This window comes from Anas acuta, chromosome 2, assembly GCF_963932015.1.
Source record: "Anas acuta chromosome 2, bAnaAcu1.1, whole genome shotgun sequence".
Taxonomy (NCBI): domain Eukaryota; kingdom Metazoa; phylum Chordata; class Aves; order Anseriformes; family Anatidae; genus Anas; species Anas acuta.
This window is the reverse complement of record NC_088980.1, coordinates 126,417,822-126,439,942: the sequence shown is the minus strand read 5'-3', so window position 1 is coordinate 126,439,942 and position 22,121 is coordinate 126,417,822. Positions and strand designations below refer to the sequence as shown.

Here is a 22,121-nt window from a genome sequence, read left to right as displayed (position 1 = left end):
AATAAAATGATTCATTGCATTAAATAATATATACCTAAATATATACCTAAATATATACCTAATATATACCTAAAATATATATATGTACCTAATATATATACCTAATATATACCTAAAATAATATACTAACATATATAAAATAATATACTAATTTTTCATGTTAACTAGAATTATCTTTTGTTCCTTATATTTTCCTTAATTCCTTGATAAAATTTTCAATTAATCATCTCTGGCTTTTTCATACCAAGACTGTGTGTTGCTCAAAAACAAACATAAACTATTTTATATCATTTTATAAAAAATATGTTTTATACAATTTTATATATTTTAATATATCATAAAGCTGTGTTTAATAAAGCTGTGTTTTATTTCAAAACTCCAGATCCAAAACCACTTTGGCATACAAATAACTTTGAAATAAGAAAATGAATGTAAAATGGAAGATATCACATATGACATGATCAAATCCTAGTATTCTTTCCACTGTTAATAGAACTTCTTCAATGCTGCCAAAACAGGCCCCTCAGTGACTACTAAAGAGAGGGAATTAATTAGTGCTTCTGTCATATAAAAACTAATTTTGATTGATTTTTTGATATGTAAAAAAAAAAATATAATGATAGGAAAGCCATTTTAATGTTCTTTATACTTCTTCATGTTTTGCTAAGGAAATTACTTGCAGTCAAATCTTAAATTCATAAAAAATCTGCATTCATGTGGGGATTTTTGGCATCATGAACCATTAATGTATAGTAAATGACTAGTCTAAAATATCAATATGTTTTCTTTATGTCTGAAGTGGATCACAATGCTGTCCCAAAACTAGAGCAGTTGAGGAGGGAAGTCAATGAACAGCTTTTGGTCCTGTCAGTCCAAACTTTATAAAGTTCATTAGCATTCAAATCAATGTACAGCAGTATTCTTTTCATATTAGACACTTCCATTGTTTTTCAAAATCTTTGTGACCTTGCAGCTTGTAGTATATGTTCTTTCAAATTCTAAGTCATCTACTGCTGACAGCCAAGAAATATTAGCCTTAGATAAGCAGATATTTTAAAGTTGTATAATTGGACTGCAAAATAGACCTTTCAGGTAAGTGATACTGCAAACTTGAGTAAGAAATTATATTTCAAAAATATTTTTACACTAATTCTGAAGAAGTAGAAAACTGCATAATATTTTCTTCATATGTTTTTATTTTTATTTTTTATTATTTACATCTGACCTCACTGTCACATACAGAAAGCATTCCTATCTTATCTTTAGGACTGTTAACCCTGTTAATTGTTCAGCTCTCCATACTAAATGTAATCATTCTTTCTGATTGTGGTATAAAATAGAGCACAAGCTAATAAAATCAAGGTTGTTTCCATAAAAGTCTTCATGAAAATAAAAACAAATCTCAGGTTACTATCACTATTGATTTTTTTTTTTTTTTTATAAGTAGCAATACATCCTTTTATTATTCTAGTTTAGTAAGAAATGTAGGTGCCTATAATAAGGTCTTTATTTAAATGTATGTATTCCTATTTCCCATGTGTTCTGAAAAAGGAACATATCTTCACAGTATCTCTTTGTTTTGCATGTACAGTGAGTTGTAATGGACATCCTACTTATGTCAATAAGTTGGCATACTTATTCAGTATGTTAATAACGCATGTTTTGAAATGTCTTTTCTCCCATTTGCTGGCAGTCAGGGAGCCTGTATAACAAAGCCTAATGAAATCATATGAACTTATGCCATAATATCACCTTGCAACAGTCAACGTAGCCAAAGATCTCCAAGTCAGAGAGTTTATTTGCTAAAAGCTTGATATGCGGGAAACTGATCATAAATTTCCTCACACCAGTGGAGAATTTCACCTTTGGTTCATAAACATACACCTCCATATCCTAGCAGAGACTGAGTGTCCCTCTTCTGTAATGCATCCTCAACACCAGGTATCTTCACAGGGAGGCTGCATCAGCTCTGCCGCCACCCACCCCAAAGTATTTCATAAATTATCCATGAGCAATGGCTGGGAAATGTTTGCTTATATTCCATTACACATAAAATGATTTGAGTGATTGATATGAAGATATCTGTAATGCTGCAGTATCACTATGCGTGATAGAGATCAGGTTGTTTTTATTTTTTGAAAACAAAAATGTCAAAGGTGAATCACATCCAAAAAAAAGACTGATAAATCTAAATATGTTATTACCCAGTTTCTTGGACTTCTTGGAGCATAGATTATCTCTTGTGCTTAAAACCTAAATATCATGATGGAAACATGGCTACAGTTTCTACACAGCTACAGCCATGTCCTCTACAGTTCTAAAACAGTACAAGTCTCTAACACAGTGGTGTCTTCCCTCCCCTTCCTCCCAGTAAACAACAACATAGTTCCAAACCACAAAAAGGACAATGTTGTTATCTCAAAGAGATAGTTAAGGTTAAAGGAATTTTCAGAACAATTTGTGAATCATGAGAGTAAATGCACAGCACAACTGCTTCCAGTAATCTGATTAAAGGCAACATCGTACTTCTGAAACAGAGTATCAACTATCTGCTTTACCGAGTAAATTTCTGGCACTTACAGGCTTCTGTGTCTTTTTTCATTTTACATCTCCATTTTCACTGTGTCCTGAAAGAACAGGTGTTAAATAAAATACTAGAAAAGTGAAATGAAAACCAGAATAGGTTTTCATGACACACGTATTAAACAAGGTAGTAAGATTAGCTGCAACAAATCATGCCAGGTGAAACATAAGTATAAATCTTTCTGGGAAATCTAGGCTAAGCCTGTTTCTATTACACACATTTTTAGACACTTAGACCACCCCAGGCATTCTATAAAAATGAGATACTTGCACATACTGAATCTGCCTCTTTTTTCACTTGAATTGGTTATTCATTACATTGAACTCCATCATACAGCTAAAATACACAGACTTCTTTAATAAGTTATGATGAGGGTTGTGGGGTTTTGTTTTGTTTGTGTGTTTTTTGTTTGCTTTGTTTGTTTCTTTTCATTTTGGAGTAACAGGAAACAATTACTGTGAGGTGTGAACTGTCTTTATGTTTTTAGTTTCATAAAGCATCTAATGCAATAATCGCCTACTTCAACAGCCATAAATATGAATACACAGAGAAAATAAAGAACATGCCTGGCTTCTGACTTGTCAAATGGTATGGACCCACACTATTTAGTACATTTTGGAAGCTGGAAATATTGCCCAGACTGTTATGAGGATGTCTATGACTAGTCTACATCAGAGTTTCAAAGGTCAGTTGCTGATTTAATATTTCAAATTCTATGAAGTGCAATTTACAATTTTAATCTTGCATCCACTGGGGGCTTGTCTGCACTTAAGGGGAAATATCAAAGGAATATGAAAGCTGTAAAATATTTTAAGCCTGATAAATTGTTACTGGAGCATTTGAAGATAATTTACACTAGGTAAGCATATAGTCTACTTTCAGATCCTCTCACCATATTCCAATATCATCCTCTGCAGCTTATTCTAAAAGATAAATGATTTATTCATTCTGGGCCCTGCAGCACAAGAAGGACATGGAAGTATTAGATTGAGTCCAGAGGAGGGTCACAAAGATGATCAAGGGGCTGGAGCACCTCTCCTATGAAGAGAGGCTGAGAGAGTTGGGGTTGTTCAGCCTAGAGAGGAGAAGGGTCTAGGGAGACCTTAAAACAACATTCCAGTACCTATAGGGGGTCTACAGAAAATCTGGGGACAGACTCTTTTGTCAGGGAGTGTTGTGATAGGACAAGGAGTAATGGCTTTAAACTAAAAGAGGGGAGATTTATATGATAAGTTAGGAAGAAATTCCTTACTCTGAGGGTGCTGCGGCATTGGAATAGGTTGCCCAGAGAATCTGTGGATGCCCCATCCCTGGAAATGTTCAAGGCCAAGTTGGATGGGGCTTTGAACAACCTGGTCTAGTGGACGGTGTCATTGCCCATGTCAGGGAGGTTGGAATTAGATGACCTTTATGGTCCCTTCCAACCCAAACCATTCTATGATTCTATTCCTCTTACATTCCACATTGTCACTGAGGAGATGTTATACTAGCATAGCAACACTAATATAATGCAGCCATATGCAAAGTGAAGACATTATACCCACTGTGTAAGGTCAAGATAAACAAAACTATTTGGTTTATCTGATTTTATTTATCACATACACATGCTCACATATATCAGTTTGCAGAACATTAGGGAGTGTCTTGAATAGAAACTCTCAAAGTAGAAAACATTTTAGATAAGAAACCCTTAGTAGCTCTCTCTCTCTGTAAGAGAAAAGCATGTTTTGAGGATGATTCTCATGTTGAAAGTACCTGCTTTCTGCACAGACCAAAATTATTAAGAAAATATCTTATGTGTTTTCCCAATGTGCTCTGCTACTGTCAACAATCTAGCAAAAAGAGTGGTGTTCCTGTGCATGGTGGTCCTGCAGTGGCAGCCACCAGCCCTTGAATAAATACCAAAATCAGGAAGATTTTTGCTATTATTATTTCACTTCTTCATTATCCTCATGTTGCAGTGAATTTCTTCAACTAAGGAGAGCTGGACTGCACCTAAAATAATTCTATGTCAGCAACTGAAACTTACAAACTTTCTTCTGAGATTACTCGGCTTCCATCTTAGCATAGGTTTGGACAGCCTTACACCAAATAATTAAACAATTGAAGAGCTAAAATTGACCAGGAAATGTTATCTCATAGCCTAGAAGTCACATATGGACCACTGAATATAAGCCACCACAAAATGTCAGATAGCAGCTGTGCAACCACACTGGTGGAGAGCAGTGTGTCTGTGTGAAGGAGAATCTGATGTCATGATAGTGCCTCTTGAAGAAGCACCTTTCTAAGGGAAGATTTAGAGGGACAGCTAATGGTGAAGTGGAAGCCTGACGACAGTCATGATGTAGTGTTCCTGGTTAGGAGATTAGGGGTTAGGAAGTGAAGAAGACTGAGGACACAAAGTAGTTATATTTCCTTATCTAGCAGTTCCAGGAGGCATTTGGAGACAGTAGACCTTGAGACACATGTAGATACCAAAAGATATGCAGATTTAAAATCTCAGTTTATGTAATATACACATGTATATGAGTATGTATACATACACATATGAATTTCTTTTCAGTGTTTTTCTAACAGTTGGATTTGACTCCTGAATTATTATCGACTATAGCTATAAAAATGTATTTGGCAGGGGAAAGCTTTCTATTTTGTCGTAAAAAGTCTCATTTGAGACTTTTAACCTAAATATTGGATCCCAGTAATTCTTGATGTTATATTGTCTGCATGCAGATTTTCTTCATAAGCTAGTAGTAAATCTGAATTTTGCCACTTCAATCCATTCCCGTGCTTGCTTTGTGTCCAGATTAACAGTAAATTTGCTAACCCTATCTGGTGTTAGCAGGCAGTATTAGATAATTGTACTTTTTCATGGGGAGGTAGGATAAAAAAATAGGATACTTTTGCTTTTACATAGCAACAGATAAGGCTTACTGTTAGGTATGTGGATTATTATTAGGTAGACTTTAGTATTTAATATTTCTATTTTAACTGAATATTATTCAGTTCATTTTATTCTTGAATACTCAGAATAGCCATGAAGTTTTGCCAGTTTACAGGGCTTAAAGGATTTTTGTAGCATACATTTTTGTGAAGAGATTTGCTGAGTTACTGTTAAATGACTAAAGTCTCTTGTTAATTATTTGCTTAGATCAGGTAACTTATTATTTTCTGATACACACGGGAAAATTAATCAGAGACTTGTCTTGAAGAGCAGAATGAGCTGAGAAGAAAAGAGGAAAGAATTCAGGCATAAGATAAAAGCAAAATATCATGATATCGATAAACAAGATTAAACATTCTTGTTCAGTCACCCTCAGGTGATTATTAATTTCTTATTAAGCCTTCTTGGTGGGTTTTTATTCAAACTTACTCATAAAAAAAAAAAAAAAAAAAAAAAAAAGTTTTACATAGCCAGTTATAGAGCTTATAATTTATCCATGTTTACCTTGATAAATACCATATAATTATACATATTTTATATATTCTTTTTCTCCATAAACACCCTTGTCTTTGTCATACACAATAAAAGAGTTCAAAAAAAAAAATGTTAACCAGTATCTAGGCAAGGTTTGTTTTGTTTTGTTTTGTTTTCAAGCTTGCCTAGAATCTTTCTTTTCTGACAAATTAATCACAGCAAGTCTTCTATATTCTATCCCTTGCTGAATAGGTAATATATTCTACATAGTGGTTCAGGACAAATTCAGTAAACTTCTGCCCATGTTAGTGACTATATAACTCTCAGTCCTACATAAAAAAAACTACTTAAATAACTGGATGGTCAGAAAAGTCCCATTATTTTCAGTTACTCTGTCTAAAATTAAAATTTTTAACTAGAGTCTGAACTGACTCATCACATTCCTGCAGAGAGAACCTCATGTCAACACACTCGGCGTAACTCTTCCAAGCCACTGGCATAGTTATGCTTAGCTTGACAACTTCTCTCATTTTTATTGTTACAAAAATCAGTTAATGAAAAGTTCAGAGTGTGTTAAAGACTACAAGGTTAAACTGAAAGTACTGCAAAGGGTCAGAAAAATCAAAATACTACATGAAGGCACAACAGGAATGGAGAAAGCCGTATATTTTGCACGTCAGGACCGCTACGGACCTCCACCAGAGTTTCCTCTGGCTTCGCCCTGCTTTCAAGGATACTTTGGATCCGTTTTTTAAAGTATCAGAATAACTCAGTTTTATGCACCAAATAAATATTAAAATTTTTAAAACAACTAATCTTCTGTGGGGCCCAGTATGTAAATACCCTGACTTTCAAAAGGATATTTTTCCTTGTGAGAACAATAATATATGACAGCATTAAATACTGGTGAAAATCTAGCATCCAAAGTGTGTCAAAACCAACAATCCAAAGCTTCCAAAAACCCTAAATTGGGCCAATAAAACCATTATGCTAGCTTTTAAACCAAGAAATTTCACAATGAAATTGTTACATTATTTTCCTTAAGAGAACAAAGCCACTCTTGGTTTCAGGAAATACATAAGTACAACAGTGTCTCCTTGAAAATATAAAACTGGCTTTCCTAAGAGTTGGGAAGGCCCTGGACACTTAATATGTTTATGGGCAGAGGCATCTGCATTGTGCATTCAATAAACTCACAACCCGCTGTGCATAAAAAAATAATTATCTGTGGAAGGAAATTTAAGTCTATTCTTTGCTGTACACACAGAGATATCAGCTCTGCAATTGGCCAATGTTTAACTCTTAATTTTTAAGTCATGCTCAGTTTGTTCTCAGGTAGTAATAAAACATTAACTCTCATTGCTTCTAAGAGATACAAATAAAAGTATTCCCAACAGAATTTTTGACAGCAATTTTAATAAGATCAAAATGAGCAAAATTCTCTTTTAGAAAGCTGATGATTAATATTTGAGAGCTAAAATGGACTTATCTGTCTGACGAACAAACCAGAAAACAGATCAAGATGAACACGAAAAATTCATTGATATTGGTAGGGAAGCAGTGCTGCAAAATTGAACTTCAGCTTACCTTTATGTCCAGGTAACTTTAGGAAACAGTCAATAGAGGAAACTTTAAGAAACAGTCAGAGGTGCAGTTATGACCAAAACCACAACGCAAATCATCAAAATCAATCTATGTGTAACTACAATAGTGTAAGTTACACGATCAATTCTGTGTTAAATTTTATAGATAACTCTTGTGCCTGTGTGGTTTTTTAGACATCAGCTATATTCATATGGTCATATTCCTTGTTTTTAATGTATTCATGTAGGCTTCATCACTATATCTGAGAATCTTGGAGTCAGTAAATTTATTTCTGTATCTGTAGGAGAGGGTCAAACTATATTCCTCTTTTTACAAACAGAGAACCAAAACAAAGGACAATTAAAGGTAGTGTTTATCACATGAGTCCATGCGCCTACAACATAGTAATCTGTATGCAAACTAGAATTCTAACTGCCTTTAGATACAATGAACAGACACTGGCACTTCTAAACAGATTCACCAAACCTGTCTTTGATTGTGGGTTGAACTGAAATGTCAGAGATCTCTTAGGCAAATTTGAAACCCACAAATCCATGGGCCCAGAGGAGATGAATCGACGAGTGCTGATGGAGCTGGCAGAAGTTATTGCTGGCCCACTATCTGTCATCTTTGAAAGGTCATGGAGAACAGGAGAGGTGCCTAAGGTTTGGCAGAAATCCCATGTTAAACCCATCTTCAAAAAGGGCAAGAAGGAGGGCCCAGGAAACTACAGACCAGTCAGTCGCACCTCCATCCCTGGAAAGGTGATGGAGTCACTTACATTGGAAGTCATCCCAAGTACATGGAGAAGAAAATGATCAGGAGTAGTCAGCATGGGTTTACCAAGGGGAAATCATACTTGACCGTCCTGATAACCTTCTATGATGGAATGACTAGCTGGGTGGATGAGGGGAGAGCAGTGGATGTTGTCTACTTTGATTTCAGTAAAGCTTTTGACACTGTTTTCCATAACATCCTCAGAGGCAAGCTCAGGAAGTGTGGGATGCATGAGCGGACAGTGAGGTGGATTAAGAACTGAATGGATGTCAGAGCTCAGAGGGCTGTGATTAGTAGCAAGGAGTCTAGTTGGAGGCCTGAACCTAGCAGTGTACCCCAGGGGCCTACACAGGCTCCAGTCCTGTTCAACCTACTTGTCAATGACGATGATGGAATAGAGTACATCCTCAGCAAGTTTGTGGATAACACAAAACTGGTAGGAGGGGCTGATACCCCAGAGGGTTGTGCTGACATTCAGAGGGACCTGGACAGGCTGGAGCAGTGAGGAGCCTCAAGAAGTTCAACAAGGGCAAATGCAGACTCCTGCACCTAGGGAGGAATAAGCCCATGCTCCAGTACAGGTTAGGAGCTGACCTGGAAAACAGCCCTGAGAAGGACCTGAGAGTCTTGGTGGACAGCAGGTTAACCATGAGTCTGCATTGTACTCCTGTGGTCAAGAAGGTTAATGGTATCCTGGGGTGAATTCAGAAGAGTGTTGCCAGCCGGTCAAGGGAGGTGATCCTGCCCTGGTGAAGCCTCACATGGAGTATTGTGTCCAGTTCTGGGCTCCCCAGTACAAGTGCTCGAGCGAGTCCAGAGAAGGGCAAGGTGAGGGGTCTGGAGAACAAGTCTTATGAGGAGTGACTGAGGGAGCTGGGCTTATTCAGCATGGAGAAGAAGAAGCTCAGGGGCAACCTTATTGCACTCTATAGGTACATTAAAGGAGGCTGTAGTGAGGTGGGGGTTGGTCTATTCTCCCATGTGCCTGGTGACAGGACAGGGGGGAACGGGCTTAAGTTGCGCCAGGGGTGTTTTTAGGTTAGATATTAGGAAGAACTTCTTTACTGAAAGGGTTGTGAGGCATTGGAATGGGCTGCCCAGGGAAGTGGTTGAGTCACTATCCCTGGAGATCTTTACAAGACGTTTAGATGTACAGCTTAGTGCTATGGTTTAGTGAAGGACTTGTTAGTGTTAGGTCAGAGGTTGGACTCGGTCATCTTGAGGTCTCTTCCAAGCTAGACAATTCTGTGATTCTGTGTGATCCTCTTAAATACTTCCAGAGGTGACAACACTATAAATACCTTCAGGGATGGTGACTGTATTTTCTATAGTTTCATTTGGAAGGAACACCAAGCATGCAGACAAGATAAGAGTCCAGCCAGTACCTTCTTGGGTCTGGGGACAAGGCATGCCTGAAATACAAGGCATGCAGCAAACGCAGGTCAGTTCCCCAGTCTGCTGGTACACCGTTCAGGTGCAATTCTTGAGTAAAGGACTGTTATGCTTTCAATCCAAGATATAAATACAGCCACAGGAATCTCCACTAGAGGTTAAGCTGCCTTATGAAAGCTACATGCTATATTGAACAAAAGGAGAAATCACAACTGATTTATTAAATATATTTCAGGAGAGACACAAAAAAAAATGTTGCACCCCAACGTTTTAGTTATTTTTCAAAATAATGCTGTCAAGACATACAATTTTTCACCTGAAAGGTGAAATTTTAGGAGGAAAGAGCATCTGTAAACTGTATTATTTACTGATTAAATGCCTTGGCAACCTTCTCTATTTAAAGCTGATTTATTATCCAGGTAATGATATTGCTTTAATTACACGTGAGAAAATATTCAAGGTAACAATCTACTTGATCAGTAAGTTTTATAAATACATGAGCACTTAAAACACATTTGTATTTAAATATCACTAACTGATTTGGGAGCATGGTAAGAGTAACTTCCTGTGAAAAGTTAGTCTTTCAGTATCCAAAAATAAGTAGAAGCACACTAGAAGAGTATCTCCTGGTAAGAAAGAACCACAGAACAAATATATCTGTTTAGGAATCAGGAAGGCTGTTTCTGAGTCAGAAGAGGTGGGGTGTAAAGAAACTAAGACGACAAACTAGGCATATGACAAAAAGGTCATTAATGGGCGTATCTAACCATTTATGTTAAGGTTTTATTACAAATAAAACAAATTAATTATTAAAAAAAAAAGTTCAGAATCTGCAGGTGAATTGAAGTGTTAGCTGTGACAGGATATTCTTTTTCAGGTGATGTAAGGTCTAGAGTTGCAGGCACTGTTTAGCAGACTGACTGTTATACCTAGCAGCAACAATTTCTGCACCAGAGGATCTCCTCACACATGTCATACTAACATTTGCTGTTTGAAGCAGCTTGGTCTAACAGGAAACGTGATCTCTTCCTAAAACTTTGCTAACTCCCAAGTTTGAAGAGAATTAAACTGACTAAAGTAGTATTGCAGCAGATTGCTGTGATGAAGCAGAGAAGGAAAAGTAAATAAAAAATAAATAAAATGTCTGGCTTTTTCTTATTTCCTGAAGGGGATCAGAATATAAAATGCAGCCAAGAAAGAAAAGATATAGAAGTGAACTAAAAAGCTGTGCATTTGTATAGCACCCAGTAATAAGTTTTATAAATCCAACAAGACTCATGAAGACTAAATTTTCTTATAGTCTACAGGACTATATGAAATAAAACTATATATATGAGGAATCCTGATTCCATTCTTAATCATTAATTTCAAGGACCTCAGGAGATCGTCTACTTCAACTTCCTGCTCAATGCAGGTCAAACCACGTTGCTCAGGGCTTTATTCAGTCCTATCTGGAAGTACTATGAAGGATGGAGATGGCTCAAACTCTCTGGGCACTCTGTTCTTCTGTCAGATCTGGTTTCACCCAGATCTGGTTCCACTGGGGTATTTTTTTCTCCTTACATACAGACTGAAACACTTCTGTTTCAACTCATGTCCATAGGCTGTTGTCCCCACTCCCTCACCACAGTGAAAAGCCTGGCTACATCTTTTTTACTTAGTTCTTTGTCTCTTTGAGGTACTGGGAGCTGTTGTAAAGCTCCTTCCACTAGAGCCATCTCATGTCCAGGCTAAGACATCCCTGGTGCCTCACCCAGTGCTCTTCTCACTGGGCAGGTGCTCCGGCCACTGACCATCCTGGTGGCCCTCCACTGAACTTGCTGCAGTTTATCCATGTTTCTTCTTACATGGCAGAAGAGGAGAGGGCAAACTGGATACACAATTTTAGATAATACCTAATAAGTGCTGAATGAAGGGGAGAAATCACTTCCCTTGATCTTATTAATACAGCCCCAGCACACACTACTGGCTCATGCTCTGCTTCCTATCTGCCAATATCCCTTGGATTTTTTTCAGCAGAGTTGCTCCCCAGCCAGTCCTCTAATTCTCCCCCTTGTATAAGATTATTCCCCAGTTCTCTAAGGACCATAATGCCTTTCCAGCCTCCCCTAGCTAAATTGCTAAAACATTCTTTATGCTTAAGATATATACATAAATTAAGTTACCATGATGGATTTGGTTTGAGAAGATTGATTTAGCTGTTTCAATTTTAACTAAAATACTGTAGCATCCGTTCATTTAGCCATGATTAAAAATCAGACAGTTTCTTCTACCTGTACTCCTGGGCACATTTCATAGAGCCTGAACTCATCTACACCTCCTGCTGTCACTCATCTGAGAGTGTACAGTATTTCTGATTCCATCTACACGGGGGGAGGGCTTAAAAGCTACCATTACAGCTGGAGTTAAGGAGCACTAATGGCTTCCCAGCCATGTTCAGAACATGAGAATGTACATACTACAGAAAGAGGCTAAAAGGAGTTGGTTTGCCCATCTCAGGGAAATGAAAAGTGAGAGGGAATGTTTTCTGGAAATAAATCATGCATGGTGAATGCTGTAGGGGGAAAAATATTTAGATAATAAAATAGTGCCATCAGAAGAACAAAGGAATAATTTTTAGGCTGGCAAGTGAAAACTCTCTAAATGTGGAAGGCTTAAAGTACTGTAACAAACTTCCACTTCGGTGGCAGAGGCAAGGAACTTAACTGGTTTTAAGAGACAGAGATTGATTTATGAAAGTTATTATTTGGGTTGATGACTTCAGCCAAAGTGATGATTTAGGAAATATCTCTTTGTCTTATGGTGTGCAACACTTGTATCGTGATTTTTTTTTTTTAAGTGGTCACTGAACAATATCAAGTGTGGTATTCTAATTATGTGTTAAACAAATACAAATGACAGAAAGTTAACCTTAGTGTGATAAGCAATTAACAGAATTATGCTGTGACTGCAGCTGATACATAATTAACAAGTGCTGTAAGTGGTATCCATCTAATTTGCCCAGATTGGAGTAGCATTATTCTTAGGCATGCTTAGAAAGTTCTGTGGTAATGTGCACTTGAGTGAAGTGCTCTTTACTAACGTGTTCAAATTCACAAAGCTGTTATTAGAATTGCAAATAAGATATACCCCAGCATTATTTTCTCTGCCCATCATTTTCTCTTCTTCATACCTATCCTTGACAGAAAATCAAATTGTAACAAGTCCAAAGGATGTTTACACAAACTGAGCAAAAGAAGCATTACATAATTAAACAGGAAATGTGCAAAAAAATCATCCTGATGAACCAACTGTGATTGAATTAAAACAGTGAGTTTCTGCTGGGTAGGAAAAATGGGAACTATGGAGTTCACTGGGGACAGAAGGTCACGGTAGAATTCACTTAAGGAAGTGGAAACAGGAAAAATATTTTTTGAAATGTTGTATATCTAAGGCCCCAAACTAGAGAATATCTGATCATTCAAAGTCTAATGAAAACAGTATAAAAAATAAAAATAAAATATTTGCCCTTCAGTGCTGGGTCTTCAAGGGAAATATTTGTTGGATTTGCAAAGTAATTAGCTGATTAAAGCAAGACAATTAAAGAAAAAGCTAGTGATTCATAGGTCTTCTGGTCACCTTTCTCAGAAGGATATTGAACAATCTGGACAGGTGGAATAGTAATATATGCTGAAGGAGCAGTTGTCTCAAATGGAATACACAACAGCCTTGGTTGAACAACATATCAATTATGTATAATTGATGCATAGACATATGCAGTACAACATATTGGTAAACGTCTTTGTGTTAGGCATATCTTCCACCAACCTACCACCAATTTCTTAAATTTCATAGATGTTTATGTGGCTTTCAGGAGCACATGATCATTCAGACAGCTGTGTCTTCAAATAGTCACAATTTTCTGAGAGAGTGGCATGTCAAAACAGAACAGCTAACTATATAATCTCTAGCAGGCAAGAAGGATATTGAAGCATGCAGCAAAACTTACATTCAAGCACAAAACAGCAGAGTGCAGAACCTTCAGTTCCCCATATACAGATGAAGAAAGGCTAATTTCCTGGGTTGTGTTTCCATCCTCACTTGTAGATAACACCTGCAGTAAACAAGAGTAAAATAAATGCTAAGCTACCTGTAACCTAAACCAACCACGCTTCTAAAACGTATGTATTTTGATTATAAATGCTGAGAATAGAGTGCATTCATTCAAGGTACAAAGGCATTTCAGAAGATTAAAGAAACTTCAAGAAAATGCTTAAGTCATCAGACAATGTTGCTAGATTTTCTTCCACTTGTAAAGCGAAAAAGCATAGAATTTATTCAATTTCTTGAAATACTATCTGCAAGGATTATATATAGCGAAAAAGAGACAAAATGTTTTTAAGACTCGAACTGTTGACAGAGAAGCATATGAATAAAAGATTCCCTGGGTTTTGGATAACTCTAATGTTACGTATTGGATAAACTACATAGTGAAATAGGCTTTGTAGTAGGAAAGTCTGAAAGAAAAGTAAGTTTAGTTTGACTATGTGCAGAGAATTTCAAAATGGATAAAGGTATGGAGGAAAGCAAGGGACAACTTGTAGTAACTTTGAGAACTACCTTACACATCTTACGGCCATGTTAATTTTTCTGGAGTGACTTGCATTTTTAAAAGCTTTAGCTGAGCAGTACTACCTTTCTCCCTCCTCCCCCCCCCCCTCTTTTTCCCTTTTTTTTTTTTTTTTGCATTATACACATTTTTGCCAATGCTACCTATAAATTAAATACACTATTACGCATTTGTAGTCTGTACATTTATAAGAAATCCTTAAATACAAACAAAATACACTTAAAGTACACTGAAAGAGACTTTTTTTCTGCTTCTCAAATCTAATTCTTTACTACTAAATTCCAAGTAAGAGCATGTTATTTTCAGGTTCTCCTATTAAAAAAAAAAAAAAAAAAAAAAAAAAAAAAAGGCTTAACCTAAGAAAGTGTTCTTTGCTTTGCTTTTTATTTTACTAGAAATGTTATGGATTGTATATTTTCTTTCCCTTGGAATAAACTGACACCTTCTAGACACCAGGGCTGAAAATATCTTCCCTTATTAAGATGTAACAGGACTTTAGTCAAGAACAGATATTCTTACAGTCTAGATTGTAGGTCTGCTGAGGCATTATACATGTAGTCCTTATTGATCGTATAAACTGCAGTGCATGCAAAACAGAAAACAGTAAAATTATTAGCCAATAAGTACTTTTTGTCCTCAGAAGTGATACTGCTGTTATAGTGTATGAGGTTAGTTTTGTCATTATTAGAAATTAGAGTGTTTTATTTAGTAGTTGGCAATATCAGGACTTATTTAGTAGTTATGTATACATAAACCTAATTCTCATCTGCATATTTTCACACTTCGACTGTGGAACTGAAATGTACCATTTGGCTAACTGTGCAGGAAAAGCGCAGTACATGTAATGACATTTCCTCTCCCACTGGGGCCACTGTAAAGGCGCATAATATTATCAGCTATACTAAAGTAAGGATGAAACCTAGAAATTGATCTGTTCTTTAAACCCTTTTGCACCTCTCTCCCTACCCTAAATTTTCTACGCAAATTAAATCAGCCTCTCCATCATCCATAATTAGGAAAATTTAGAATCTCTATAGGAAGCACACACTTCTTAATATACTTCTTTCGGTGCTACATTTTCAGAACTCCCTTACACACCTAATCCTATAGCCATTACTAAGGTAATAAAATGACATAAAATGAGCAAAGAGCAATAAAGCAATCATATCCCAGCTTGTTTATTTAGTCATGGTCCTTAATGACAGAGACCTTCGTACCTGGTGATACCTGGAGCTGTTACTAATTCCTCCTCTATCTCAAATCCCTGGTTAGCTTTATTCTCAGACATGCCCAATACTTTACAGCCTGCATCACAAAAACCATGAAAAACAAACAAACAAACAAAAAGCTCACAGAAAAAAAATGGTTAGTTGTATGAATTTATTTATTTTTTTTCAAATTCAGCCCAAACTCATTTTCTTTTAAAGCAATACCTGTAGAGTAGTTAGGTGAGGTAGAATGGTTATGAGTAGACATCAGGTCTGCCTCACCAGGTGTGCTCAGGCCGCATTTCTGCTGCCCACACTTTGAACAGGCTAGATGCAATGAAAAATGTGCACATCTGCACTGAGACTGTAATAAAATGTGTAAATGTTGGACTCAGCCTTTAATTGTATTATCCAAACTAGATACATAAAATGGCTGAAACATAGAGTTTGGTGGGTATTGTTATTAGACAATACAGACATCATTACTGGTAAGAAAGTTTTTTACAAAATCTATGTATTTGTGAATCTGATGGCCATTCAGGCTTTCCTCTTCTCAGAATACTTGACAAGCGTCAAATTGAAGATGTACTAACTACAGCATGTTGTATTTACTTTTACAGTCACTGCTGTGCCAATCTAAAATACATTCTTAATAAAATACCACTAATCCACCCTGACTTCTGATTAACACAGAAAAGTGCAGTTTGACCTGGTTATTCATAACCAGGAGCAAGCACATGTTCGTCTCCTTTGAGAATCCATTTTGATTTTAAAATGATCAACGGCCTACCAAAAACACAGGGGACCAATGGCATTGATTAGTAACAGTCACAAATATGGTCACAGTCAAAAAACAGTAACTTATTTCCAGCTTGGATATTTCTAGTTTCACCCTTCAACCATCCTTGTTTTTATTTTCTTTTTCTTTCTTTCACTCTCTCTCTTTCTTTCTCTTTCTTTCTACCTCTCTTTCTTTCTATCTCTCTCTCTTTCTTTCTCTCTTTCTCTCTCTCTCTCTTTTAATGAAAATTAATCTATTTTATCTTTTTAGGGTTGCCAATTTGTCATATAAAATGTCTACAAAATCATTTTAGTTTCACCTCACTCACGTGCTGTGTATGTTCCAGTATTTCCTGCCCAACATTTCTCTTTCTTCTTTCCCTGTCCCACTTACTCAATTTCAATCAATCTCTTCCCTCTTTAATTTTGTTTAATTCATTCCCTACAGAAAAAGAACACTTTAAAATAAATTAAAAACATTATATTTCATGAAGCTAAAATGTCTTTAGACTGGTATTGAAATTAGAGAAATCCTTTCATGGAACCATTTTTCCGGATGAAAAAGTCATAATATTCCTGAACCTGGAAGAGACCTCTGTTGGATTACTACATCATACTGAAAAATGAGCAGATTTCACTTTCTTCTTTAAAACCTTCATAACAAATGTGCGAGAGTGTAATTATACATTTTCTGTGGCAATTTGGACAGGACTGGTCTTTGAATCACTTTTTAGATCTGGAATTCTCTTTTCAGTAAATTCTGGGGTTTTAAACTGCATTTCACCTGCTGTAATACACATCTGCTGCAATACTCCTACTCCTACTCTTCCCATCCGCTCTAGACTTTTCCAGAGATACTTTATCAGAAATTGTTTTACTGTAGATGTCAGCAGTGTTTTGTTCGTCTACAATATGCTCAGGGAATCTGTCTTCCTTCAAACTGGGATGAGCTACACAAATGTGGAAGCCCAGCCATACACTAGCAACTGCTCAGAACAAACAAATTACCTGACCAGGACAATATGTGGTACGGTGCATTAATATTGTAAGCAAAAAGATAAAACAGGTTGTGTTTGCACAAGCAAGTGCACATGATATACTGAAAAAGCTTGGCAACATTCTTCAAAAAGCTTATTCTAAAGTTGGTCAAAAACTAATCTGAAGAAAAAAAATGTCCTTTTACATCTGAATTTTTAAGTGTCCGAAAAGTATTTTACAGTAAAAAAAAAAAAAAAAAAAAAAAAAAAAAAAAAAAAAAGCTTGCTGAAATAAAAATACAATAAAATAGAGCTATGTGTTGAATTATTTTATTGAGAGCCAGGACAAAAGTAAAGCACTGTGTATAAATCACCTCATTTCACTGAAAAACAAAGGAGAACAAAACGTGGACAGATACAAGGAAAAAAAAAAAAAAAAGGAGAAACTAAGAAAACAATGGCAGAAAAATAAAACAAAGAAATACCCCTTTCAGGGTGGTTGAATTTTGTTTAATCCATATTTTGCTCTCCTCTACATAATTTTATGTTCTTGGCAAAGTCTCAGGCAATTGGGAAAAGACTAGGAAAATAGCTTTTTGTCAACATTATGCCTCCCTAAATTTGAAGACCTTTTTGAATAAAGAAACTAAAAATAAATCAAGGAAGAACGTCCATAACGAAGAATGAATTACCAAGCAATAAAATAATAATAATAATTAAAAAAACATTTTTAGTATATTTTAAAAAGAATTTTTGTAACTTAAATAGTGGCAATGAAACTAGACTGGAAAAAGTAATTTGTAGCTGACTTCTACAGATGACCTTTTTTTCCTTTTTTCTTTTAAATGACACTGCTTATATGCACTGTGCCTTGTTTACTTACATGTTTAAACTATTCTAAGTACTCACAGTTAAAATGTGGCCAACGTGTACTTTAACTAATCTTAATAGCAAAAGCTGGCACTGAAGTTGGATAAGCAAATATATTCACACTAATAGTTACAATTTTCATTTCCAGAATGAAAACCGGTGCCAATTTACCTGGATACTGTAAATAAATTAACAGAATATACAGTAAAATTAATATCTACAGATTTATATTACAATTTGGTTTTCACCACAGGTATAGCGTGTTTTTGTGTATACAAAGAGATAGAGAAGGCTATGCAGGTTGAGTTAGTGACAATTTTATGAAATAGTCATGTTTGAACACAATATAATTATATTTAATGAAATGTGCTGATAAGTTATGAAGTTGAAAAATATGCATTTATACAAATATAACAGATTTATTCCTGGATTTTCTAACAGACACTTTTCCAGGACACTGTAAGCATTCATTATATTTATATAATATTATATTTATTAATTATTCTTCAGCTATTAGATTAACATTATCAGAGGTATCTGACAAGAATGATATTTGCTAGGCAACTACTATATAAGTTGTTTAGTTGTATATAAGTTGTAAGTTGTATATAGCTAACTAGTATAATTGATATGTCCAACAATTTTCCTGAAAAAGCATCTATAAAATAATGACAGTGAAAATTTTTAAAAAAAGGAGCAAGTTGATTATCAAAATTAACAAAATGTTAAACCAAATATGAAAAAAAAATATTAATCAGTGGGTTTTTGTTTGTTTGTTTGTTTTTAATCCTTTAGAACTTTAGCAAATAAAATTGTGTTTCTAACTATCTGTAATAAAATGCAACACTGAACCCAGGATGAGATTTATACCAATTTCTGCCAATTCTTCATCTCTTCTATGAAATTACATGATTTTTCTGACCTACAGAATGTCCCAAGACAGAAGGTCCCCTACAGTACAGTAGGTTACAGTACAGTATAGCACATATATCCAGCTAAGATATTATCTTTTTCCTCCTGGGAAACCTGTAACCAGAGAAAAGTAGAATGATCAACCAGCTTTATTCACAACCTCTGGATGAAATTAATCATGTCTTACCTTACAATTCACTCAAGCCCCTGAATTTTTTCAGTGTTACTCTTCTGTGCCTACCCACCTGTCCCGTATCCTTTTCAATATTACTAGGATTATATTTTCCTATGTTAATGCACATAGATTTTTACCACTCACTTTGGTAAATTCATCAGTGAAACCATTGCTGGTCAGAGACATGTAAAAGTGAATGGTACTACTTGTAGCACGGGTGTTATTAGATTACTGCTTTCTCAAGCCACTCTTCTTGATTTTCCAACATACCTGTATTAAGCTAAACAAATATTTTCACTCAATAAACTTCCAACAACTAACTGAACACAGTCATAAAATATACCAATCAGTAACCAAATCCACACACAAAATGAGCAAATTATTACAAAGCAGCACTACATCTGCAACAATAGCAACATGCAGTATCTTCTAGAAGGTACTGAAGGACAAAGGACGCAAACCTTATCAGTATCACAAAAAAAATATACTATTTGGGATACTACTTTCAAAAAAAGCCTGTGAGGAAAGCTAGCTAAAACTGTTAGCAATAAGTACATTTAGAAAGTACATTCGAGTTTAGAAATAGAAATAGAAGTAGATCTAGAACTAGGATGATCTTCAGATAATGGCTTGATGGCAAGTCTGATCAAAGATGATCAAATATTATATAGAAAAATTTTGCACTTTTTAATGGGACAGAAAGAAAACTCTCCCATTGTTTTGTGCCATAAGAATACTTATTAATATGTTAATAGGCTGACATTGATTTTAGTTGAAACACTCTATTAAGTATTGGAAGACATGGTATAGAAAATGTGCAAAGCAGTATCTAGTCTACAGGAAATTAAACAAAATGAAGTGAGATGAGATGAAATGAAATGAAAATATATAAAAAAGTGTGATACACTAAAATGGTTCAAAATTCTAAAGAAGCAGCCAAGAACAGAGACCTTAGACCTGCTGAGAACTCATATTCTCAGCAAAGTATCAGTGAGCAAACTGAAATGAGAAGTATATACAATCCACAGATCGTGTACCCCCATAAAAAAAAAGATCCAGAGATTTTTCAAAAACATTCAGGCACCTTAAGATGGATATATGCGCTGCAAAAGAACCTATAGCTCTTAAAATAATGGCTAGCCTCATCCTATTGGGAACCAGAAAGGTGAAATGCATAACTTTTAACTGAAAGACTGAAAGACGGAAGGACGGGATCACTAACATTAAGAAGGTGAAAAGGAGCAAGTATTTTGTGCCACACAAGACACTTCTCCACACTTCTCCACACATGCACACAGCTGCAGTACTCACTGTAACATGAAAGAGAACTACGACCCATAATTATTTATGATGGTTTTGATCATCCCGTTCCTTTTTGCTGGCAGACTAGAAGCTGAGTTTACATACACTGCTTAAGATATGGAAGCTGTATTTCACTAGATATCTATTTATACAAATCAAAAGATTCATATATATTCTAGTGCTTGAGCCCCTGTAAAAATCTGATCCCAGTCCTAAGTATATTCCTTTGAGAAGTATGCTGATAAGGGCTTGTCTTCGCTAGACCATTTGTGTCTTGAGCTCATCAGTTGTCAGTTAACTGTAAATGATTAAGGCAATCATAAATGTTTGTAGGCAAGTTTTAGAGCTCAGTTCCAGGTGAAAATGAGACATATTTCCAGAAAAATGTTCTTGGAAAGTACAAACACCAACTGATTAACTTGAAAATGTAGTTTTTTGTGGTAAATATATCCTGGAAAAAAAAAAAAAAAAAAAAAAAAAAAAAGAGCTCAAGGTCGTTTCCTTGTTTTTCTTCTGCATGGATATGAATTTCATGAGTAAGGTATACTACTAAATCTAAAATTTAGTAGTATACATGCCTCTTCATTAATTAAAATAACTGAAAAAAATCTGCAATTATTAACTAAGTCCCTTTTTTAAAAAATTGGTTTCCATCAGTCCAACTGCATGGCACTGTATATCAGTCACATTCTGCTATACGAAGACAACACAGCCAGTAGCAATTGAGAAAACACATTATACATAACACTTAGTTCACCATGAAATTCTAGATGAGCTAATGATAGATAATGGCCTACAATTCATGTGTAACTTATTTTATAGAAAATCTCACTGATACAACAATTCAAGCATATGGAATCAAGGCTGTGCTAAGTATAATCAACTGGACTTGCAGAAAAGTCGGCAAAAATCACAAAACGATAAAAAAGAAAGTGACACACTTAGAAGTTCCATGATCTCTATGTTGTCTGACTATCTTAACACATCTGTTTTATTAGGATTTCCAGTGCAGAGTTTGTCGAGAACAGATCTATGGTGTCATGCTCCTGAGTATGCTGCTCTTTACCAAAAGCTTTTCGAGTAGTTACAAAAACCTGCCCAGTATCATCACTGTGATGGCTGCCATAGTGACTGACACCAAAATGACATGTAAAGGGTATCTTTGCAAATCCTCTTACATCTTTTTAAGTGGGTTACCAGATCCACATCCAATATTCAAGATTTTGGTGCACTCTGGATGCAACAGGTTTGCAGCACGAGCAACCTTTGCTACATCATGAATCAACCCCTTTCAAGAAGCCCTGATGAATATGTTGAATAGCAGAAATCCCAGAAGTATCTGTTTATCTAGAAAGGTCTATGTATAACTTTGTTAGCAATCCTTTCATTACAAAAGCCAACCATAAGCCTAATCCTAGCCCTACCCTTTTTTTCCATCTATTAAACAATCATTAATCCAGGAAAAATCTTTTGGTTTAACACATGATAGCTTATTTTCTTTCAATGCTTTCTGGAGGAAATTTGCCGAAGACTTTT

The 22,121-nt window shown here is 35.6% G+C and overlaps 1 protein-coding gene across 4 annotated transcripts in view; it reads right to left on the bottom strand.

Annotated features, from left to right (window-relative positions):
• HNF4G (hepatocyte nuclear factor 4 gamma) overlaps positions 1 to 22,121 on the bottom strand; it is a 66,283-nt gene that overhangs the window by 25,516 nt on the left and 18,646 nt on the right. Inside the window, exons 2-3 of one of the 4 annotated variants that reach the window (XM_068672126.1) lie at positions 13,741 to 13,845; positions 2,581 to 2,627 (exon numbers count right to left, since the gene is read on the bottom strand). The exons of 1 other annotated variant lie outside the window; for it this stretch is intronic. In XM_068672126.1, the coding sequence (XP_068528227.1) occupies positions 2,581 to 2,602 (22 nt within the window). In that variant the 5' untranslated portion in view covers positions 2,603 to 2,627; positions 13,741 to 13,845. Of the gene's footprint in view, positions 1 to 2,580; positions 2,628 to 13,740; positions 13,846 to 19,295; positions 19,315 to 22,121 lie in introns of those variants that run through there. 2 more of the 4 variants (XM_068672128.1, XM_068672127.1) reach the window with 2 other exon arrangements.